This window comes from Mus pahari, chromosome 17, assembly GCF_900095145.1.
Source record: "Mus pahari chromosome 17, PAHARI_EIJ_v1.1, whole genome shotgun sequence".
NCBI lineage: Eukaryota > Metazoa > Chordata > Mammalia > Rodentia > Muridae > Mus > Mus pahari.
In genome coordinates this window covers 40864496-40872681 of record NC_034606.1, presented here as the reverse complement: position 1 = coordinate 40872681, position 8186 = coordinate 40864496, and the positions used below count along the sequence as shown (strand labels likewise).

General features: G+C 52.0%; 1 protein-coding gene across 1 annotated transcript in view; it reads left to right on the top strand.

The window, feature by feature from the left end:
• Window positions 1-297: 297 nt before the first annotated feature.
• Window positions 298-8186, top strand: part of Zc3h3 (zinc finger CCCH-type containing 3) — an 86999-nt gene continuing 79110 nt past the window's right edge. Inside the window, exons 1-3 of the mRNA XM_021216602.2 lie at window positions 298-383; window positions 1838-3149; window positions 4759-4955. Of these exons, the coding sequence (XP_021072261.1) occupies window positions 338-383; window positions 1838-3149; window positions 4759-4955 (1555 nt within the window). The 5' untranslated portion in view covers window positions 298-337. The remainder of the gene's footprint in view (window positions 384-1837; window positions 3150-4758; window positions 4956-8186) is intronic.

Sequence of the window (8186 nt, the reverse complement as noted above, 5' to 3'; positions counted from 1 at the left end):
ATACATTGATAAGAGGAATTCCTGGGTCTAGGGGAAACTGTTACCAACCCATCTCCTCCAAGTCTTTCATGGAACCCCCAGCGGTGGAAATGAGGCGCAGGAGTTGGTGCGTTAGCCAGATTGCGGCCACTTCTGGGCGCTTCAGGATGACGGGTTTTTTTTTTTTTTTCCTTCTCGTTCTGCGCATGCGCCCTCCCAGGGTTGCCGGGGCGACGGCGCCTTCCAACGCCGTGTCCACGTAGAGTGAAGTTCGGCGTTCTCTTCCTCCCCGCCCGCGGGGGACAGTCGCGCGGCGATGACGTCGAGGGGGTCTGGCTAGGCGTCGCGGACTCCGGAGATGGAGGAAAAGGAGCAGCTGCGGCGGCAGATACGCCTCCTGCAGGGTGAGCGGGCCGCGGTCGGGCCGTGTGTTCCCTTGTTTCCTGTGATCGCCGTAGACGCTCTCCGAAGCGAGTGCTGTCGGTTGCGGTCTCCCGATGGTCGTCACGGGTGGGCATCGGAGCGGCCGAGTCGGGTGCGGCCCGCGGGTGACAGAGCCGCCAGGCTTCGGGGCGAGGGAGCGGGCCGGGCCTCCGAGGGGCTGTCAGGAGACGACAGCACGGTGGCCTTACCCGCGAGTGGTCGCGGCAGCCGACCTCCAGGCTCGGCCGGCTCGGAAGCGTTTCTCTTCCGCTGCCGTTGAGTGCCTTTGGCTCGATTCAGGCACAGCCCACCCTGTATCAGGGCTGACTACCCCGGCACCAGCTTCAGCTTCAAATGTTTAGACCCAAGTTGGTCTTTATAAGCGTTCATATCGTTCCCAAAGTTTTCCCCACAAAAGCATGAACTAATGAGAGTCCAAGTGGCCTCCCTATTTGGGACTACGGGTTTCCCTAACCCGACAGGATTCGAGGGTTGAGGCAGGCCGTGTGTGTGTGTGTGTGTGTGTGTGTGTGTGTGTGTGTGTGTGTGTGTGTGTGTGTGGTTATTGGGGACCCAGCGAACCTGCTGGCGTTCCTTCTCTCTTCTTCCAGGGCTCCATGAGTCACTTCATTGGAAAATCCTTGTGGTGGTTATCAGGTGTTTTCTGTAGGAGATGATGTTAGCTGTCGGGTCATCAGTGGGTGTAGTGTATTTTTTTTTTTTTTTTTTTTAATTTCTGTGTGTCATGTACTGGGTTAGAGAAGTGTCAGCTCTCTCTCTCTCTCTCTCTCTCTTTCTTTCTTTCTTTCTTTCTTTTTTTTTTTTTGGTTTTTCGTGTCTGTGTTTCTCTGTGTAGCCCTGGCTGTCCTGGAACTCACTTTGTAGACCAGGCTGGCCTCGAACTCAGAAATCCACCTGCCTCTGCCTCCCAAGTGTGAAGTGTCAGTTCTGAGAAGACAGTTATGCACTATGGTACAGTCCTGCATTTTTTTCCCCGTGAGTGGGTAAACCACAGGGCCTCCGTGAAAGACTTGCCCTGTTCTTACCCAGGCACCACAGGTTTCTGGTCCCTGACTGGTTTTTTTGTTTGTTTGCTTTTTTTTTTTTTTTTGTATAGGGAGTGACACTTGCTCTCAGAACATTGTAGATCTCCTAGGCCAGTGAGTAGAAAGTAGTCATACCACAAAAACTGCCATCTTCAGGGTAAGCAGGCCAAATACTAATAGTGACGGAGAAGCACTCACAGAATTGACAAGCCTAGAGATTTGGACTGAACTTTCCATGATTTCCAGTCACTTCGGACTGCTCTCCAGTCAGCAAGGGGCTCAGGAAGGCGAGCGGGTCTGGAGTATTAGGGTAGGGGTAGTAGTCTTGATTGGTGCTGTTTTTAATTCACATCTCCTAGGTAACTGAGCGTTTGATTCTGCCTTCTCAGGTCTAATTGATGACTACAAAACACTCCATGGCAATGGCCCCGCCCTGGGCAACTCATCAGCTACTCGGTGGCAGCCACCCGTGTTCCAGAGTGGTAGGACCTTTGGTGCCCGCTACTCCCGTCCAAGTCGGAGGGGTTTCTCCTCACACCATGGCCCTTCATGGCGCAAGAAATACTCCCTTGTGAATCAGCCTGTGGAATCTTCTGACCCAGCCAGCGATCCTGCTTTTCAGACATCCCTCAGGTCTGAGGATAGCCAGCATCCTGAACCCCAGCAGTACGTCCTGGAGAGACAGGTCCAGCTCAGTCCAGATCAGAATATGGTTATTAAGATCAAGCCACCATCAAAGTCAGGCGCCATCAATGCTTCAGGGGTCCAGCGGGGGTCCTTGGAAGGCTGTGATGACCCCTCTTTGAGTGACCAAAGACCCCAAGGAAGTGAGGTTGAGGTCCCTGGTGGACGACTGCAGCCTACAAGGCCAGGAAGAACCAAGGTGGGTTATAGTGTGGACGACCCCTTCTTGGTCTGCCAGAAGGAGCCTGGCAAGCCTCGGGTAGTGAAGTCTGTGGGCAGGGTTAGTGCCAGCTCTCCCGAGCATCGGCGGACAGTCAGTGAAAGTGAAGTGGCTGCCAGGGCACACTTCCCATCTGTCCTGCCCCAATGCACTTCTGTGGCTCTGGGCCGGAAGGTAGGCCCTCATTCTACCAGCTATTCTGAACAGTTCATTGGAGACCAAAGAGCAAACACTGGCCACACAGACCAGCCAGCTTCCTTGGGGCCAGTGGTGGCTTCAGCCAGACCAGCAACGGGAGCCAGGCAGGTCAGGGAGGCCTCAGTGCTCGTGTCCTGTCGAACCAGCAAGTTTCGGAAAAACAACTACAAATGGGTAGCTGCCTCAGAGAAGAGTCCACGGGTCACTCGGAGAGCCCTCAGCCCCAGAACAACTCTGGAGAGTGGGAACAAGGCTGCTTTTGGTACAGTTGGAAAGACAGAGAAGCCACAGCCTAAAGTTGACCCAGAGGCAAGGCCAGAAAAACTGGCCACACCATCCAAGCCTGGACTCTCTCCCAGCAAGTACAAGTGGAAGGCTTCCAGCCCGTCTGCTTCCTCCTCTTCCTCTTTCCGTTGGCAGTCTGAGGCTGGCAGCAAGGACCATACTTCTCAGCTCTCCCCAGTCCCATCTAGGCCCTCATCAGGGGACAGACCAGCAGGGGGACCCAGCAACTTGAAGCCCCTCTTTGGAGAGTCACAGCTCTCAGCTTACAAAGTGAAGAGCCGTACCAAGATTATCCGGAGGCGGGGCAATACCAGGTGTGCTGTCTTACATTGTCCTGTCTAGGTGGGTGGGGTGCGGGGCTCATAAAGAGCTCTTGGTTCCTACATTAGAGAATTTGGACCTTAGCTTCTGCTCCCTTCCTGGTTTCCAGGTTGGGAAAAAGAAGGCCCCTGTTGGGTCTTCTATTCAGAACCACTGATGTGTGACCCAAGCTGAGAGCTTTGATTGTGATTTTGGGTCATGCTTCATGGAGTGAGGCTGGAAGTACTGTTATCATATAGAGATGTTTCAGGTAAAGACCGAATGATTCAGGGGCTTACCTGGGGCCCTAGTAAGGTTGGGGAGGCAAGAGCTCCAGCACTGGTAATGTTGACAGACCCATCCTTTCTTCTTTTGATGAGAAACTAGGTTATTTTGGGTAGTTTCCCTTCTAGGTGGGCAGGGTTCAACAATATATGGTGGCATGCCGGGTTAGGTGCTTGGGAGCAGCACCGGGGTCTGTCCAGTGTGTAGCAGTAGGTGAATGCTGTGTAGCTGTCCTGGCTGGAGTAGTGGGTTATGTGTCTGAGCTATAGCTGGTGGACTAGGGTGCTGGGCTCTGCCAGGTGTGCCTGGACTTTTCCTGTTCTGTTTTTTACTTGAGGACTTTAGGTTTTAGGAAGTCAGGCTTTGTGGGGCACTCTGGCCCTGTCCAGCCAGAAGGATGTACCATTTGTGCCACATGGGGTGACTGAAAGGGACAGCAGCACTGCAGTCCCAGGCTTTCCTGCCTTGTTCTCTGTTGCCACCTTCCCAGTGTGCTGAGCTGTTGGGGTGCTGAGCTGTTGGGTGTCCAGTGCTCCAGCGGAAGCAGATTGCATCTACATCCCAGCTGGCTCTTTGCTGGCGGCCATGTGACCAGGCCAGGCTGCTGGTTTATGAACACGTATCACTGAGGTCCTTACCCTTGCATGCTTTCAGGAGCCTGTAAGATGGCATCCTAGCCCAGAGTATATGTCACGGGGTCGGAGACTTCAGATCAGCCACTGATGGCAAAGGTATTGTTTGCTTACCAGGCAGAAGGCCTGCCTATGCCATAAGACAGTGTTCTTCTAAAAGACATTTACTGTCCTTGTCATAAATCCCCCTAAGGAAGTTCTTCCTGCTGTATTAATTTGGTCTTTGGCTCTCTGTATGCTCACTTCTTCTGGCTCTGTGCTGCCTGTAGTTATCTGAGCCTGGGTACCATGCTCACCATGCCGAGAGAATAGATTTCTTCTTGTCATACCGGTGCCCTCCTCTATTGTTCGGCCCTCAAAGGGGAAGTTTTGTAGCATCCTTGAAGATGTGCTTGGGAGATGGCATGCAAGCCTGATGGCAGCTCTTTTTCAGGAATGTGGTCCTTCTCCATCACCTTTTCTTGTAGTCTTGTACTGAAATCTGTACTAAAAGTCCATCTGGCTTGGAGAAGGGTAGGGGGCAGGGGGCAGGGGCAGGGGAAGGACAGCGGCAGGGGGCAGGGACAGGGACAGGGACAGGGTCTGAAACCACTCTGCTCTGCTCTACTTGGAGGACATTGCAACCTGTGCTGTCTCCAGTTGACGGAGATGCTTGGGCCTTCCTCAGTGAGCCTGTTGGTAGTTTTTTTGTGTTTTATCTTCATAGCATTCCTGGGGATAAGAAGAACAGCCCCACAACTGCCACCACCAGCAAAAACCATCTTACCCAGCGACGGAGACAGGCCCTCCGGGGGAAGAGTAGCCCCGTTCTAAAGAAGACTCCCCACAAGGGTCTAATGCAGGTCAACAGGCACCGGCTTTGCTGCCTGCCGTCCAGCCGAACCCACCTCTCCACCAAGGAAGGTATGACAAGGAGGGAAGCTCTAGGCACTGGCTGAGGCTGGGCTGCACTCTGCTGGGATGATGAGGAACCATGTTAGGAGGGTGGGGAATGGGACCCAAGTGAAAGGCTAGAGAGAGGGGTGGCTTGGACATGGCTGGGTTCCCCTTGGCCAGTTGAGAAGGATGGGTTAAGAGGCTTACAGCTTCGGGTGGAGAAGATGGAAAGTCTGCTAGGGTTGCCTGGCAGAGCGTGAGGAAGGGCTGTGGGCCGCTGTCAGGGACCCTCCTCTACTGGAATCACAGCTTGTATCTGTGGGGTGGAGTCTATGGACTGGGCCAACTGGGAACAGCAAAGCTTGTCTCCTGCTGGTAGTGGCTGTTAGAGTGGCCCCAAGCCCCACAGGTGGCCAGGGAAGAGTGAAGGGTGAGGGGTCTTGAGTTCAGTGGCTCTACCTGTGGCGCCTTGGATGTGTTAGGGGGCTATTGAAAGTGTTGGTGGCACCTCCACTACGTGTGGAGGGATGGATAGCCTCTAGTTATAGACAGATGTGATGACTGCATCGTGCCCTGGTATTTCTGTTGCAGGAAGGGCTCTGGGGAGTCTCTATCCACAATTCACCTGCTTACCCGCCAAGCATGTGATGGGCACCTTGGGGCCAAGAATCATGCTGGTTCCTGGGGACACTGAGCCACATTCTAGTGGAGATGAGTGGCTGCCTGAGCCCTTGTCAACAGCCCGGACAGTTGGCTGAAAGCAGAAGCGTATAGTTATGGGCTCCAGGGAGAGTGTCAGCACTAGGCAGGCATTAGGGGTCTTCCTGAGCAGACTTGAGTGAGGAGAGGAAAGAGCACTCACTCAGCTGCGCAGGTGAAGGCACTGGGGTCACAGAGCAGGAGGAAGACATCTAGCCGTGTGCTATACAGAATCAGAGAAGGGCATTACCCCAGTGGAAAGGACACTCGGTAACCGGGAAGCTCTTTTATGCCACAGGAAGGAAATCTGTGATTTCAGGGAAGGATAGAAGAGGGAGCCAGGAGACAGACAGCTTGTGTTGCTGCTCTTGGGAATATCAGGTGACAGGGTTGGGCTAGCAGGCTGGAGTAGACAGTGAGTCAGGATGGCTAGCATGCAAGGCCTTGTGTGTGAGCTCAAGGTGTATCCTCATCTAAGTAGCAAAGGAGTTGTGAAAGCAGGAGATGCTGAGCCTGTGCTACTCAGGCAGCGGCTCCAGAGACCACTACTCTCGGCTACTCTCGAGAGGCAGAGATCACAGGGTGGGCTGTGTACAGGCGGCGGGAGGAGGTGGGAGTGACGGTGGTAATCCCTCTTAAGCTAGTGCTTAGAGTCTTTCTGCTTCCCTCCAAGAAAACACTTGGCCCTAGTTCCAGATTTTTCTTGGTGCCAGTACCCTGATATCTAGACTTTGTGTGCCAAGGAATTGGATTAGCCTAGCTAACCCTGGCCAGCCCCTCCTCCAGGTCCCTACTCAGCCCTACTGTGTGGCCTAGCAGCCAGCAGAGGGCGCCCTTGCCCCTCTTATCCCTCCGTCCACCTTTTTCTGGTAATTGATTGCCTAATTTCCTCTTTATGTGAAAGAAAGCAGATATCAAGTAATTTGCAGCAATAACCTGCTAATGCTGGGCCAGTATCGAAACTCCCCTGTTCATTTCAAGTGGCAGATAAAACACTAATACATAATTATCCTTGCAAATTGGATTGTTTTAAATAACCAAAAGGCTACGGCCAGAAGAAAGCGATCCCATCTCCCTCGAGTTACTCTTGCAGCGTAATTGCCGCGTTCAATCAATTTCCCTGGCATTAGAAATTCCATCACAATCAACATTAAGCTTTATTCATTGTGATGGCTAAGAGCCGGGCCATTTCTCCTCTTTTTCTTAACTGGCAAAATTAATCAGGGAAAAGATTTTAAACATTTACCCGTGCGAAAGAGGTCAGCGCTGCCACTATATTGCTCAGCAGATAAGGGGGCTAATAAAAAGAAAATTGAATTACTAATGATCACCAGGAACCGAGTATATAAAACCTGGCAATCGCCAGTTCAGGAGAAGGAGAATCAATTTTCTTGGGACAAGGTGCGCTCATTTTTTATTTTGGCGCGTATTATCAGCAATTTAATTTGAGAGCGCATAAACAGGAGGAAACAGTTAGGGAATAATGAGCCTGGAGGTGTAAAGTGCCGCAGGATATATGCTGTACACAATTTATTTGGCACAACAGATAATCGCTTTAATTGAATTCAAAACTGCATTGTTCAGCAGCCATGGGGCTGCTCAGGCCTGGGGACCGAGAGTATCAGGAAGGTTCCCGTCTGATGTAGTGTCTCTCTTCTGGTCGGCCTTTGGTTATGGGGTGGGATGAGCCCCCAGGAGAGCCCTGAGGTGGTCAAGGAGGCACGTGTGCTCTGTCTGCTGTTGAGACCCGCCTGGTCTGCTTCCCATGGACAACTGTTAGAAAAGGCCTCTGGGGAGAGGAGAGGATGCTTTAGGGGTGTGGCAGTGGATGGTTAGCATGTGATGCTCTTCCCCTGGTCGGTCCCTGTGGAGATATGGGACCTGGGAGCCTTGGAGGGAGCTCCCAGACTTACTCACATAAGGCGTGGCCTAGGCCTAGTATGTGGCTTGGCTCCCTGAGCTATGTGCATGAGTGGTTTAATCTGCTATGGCACCTGCTGCTCTAGCTTAGGTAGCAGCTTAGTACCAGTCAGTCATGGGCTTCTAACCGGCAGCCTCTTGGAAGCCTCAGCTGTCCACTGCAAAGAGCCGATGTGGGAAGAGAGGCTGTGTGCCATCACCTCTCAGAGGTAGGTTTAGATAGGATGACACTTCTCTTTTACCTGCCCATGGTGGCTGTGTGGCCATTGCCCGCCCTTTTCGTCCTATAACTATGTTCACACTTTGGTCTTGGGGCTTAGTTAAAAACGTCACTGCTTTTGCAGGACTTGATCAAGTTCGTCTCCAGGGGATCTGTCACCCTCTTCTGGACGCACATACAGAGATCATTTAAAATAAAGTGTTTCTAGCAACAAGGCTGAGACAATGGCTTAGCAGTTAAGAGGATATGCTGCTCTTCTAGAGTACTCCAGTTTGATTCCCAGCACCCAACTCAGGTGGCCTATAACTCCTGTTCTAGGGGAATCTTTTTTTTTTTTTTTTTTTTTTTAGATTTATTTATTTATTATATGTAAGTACATCGTATTTTTTTTTTTGTTTGTTTTTTTGTTTTTTTCGAGA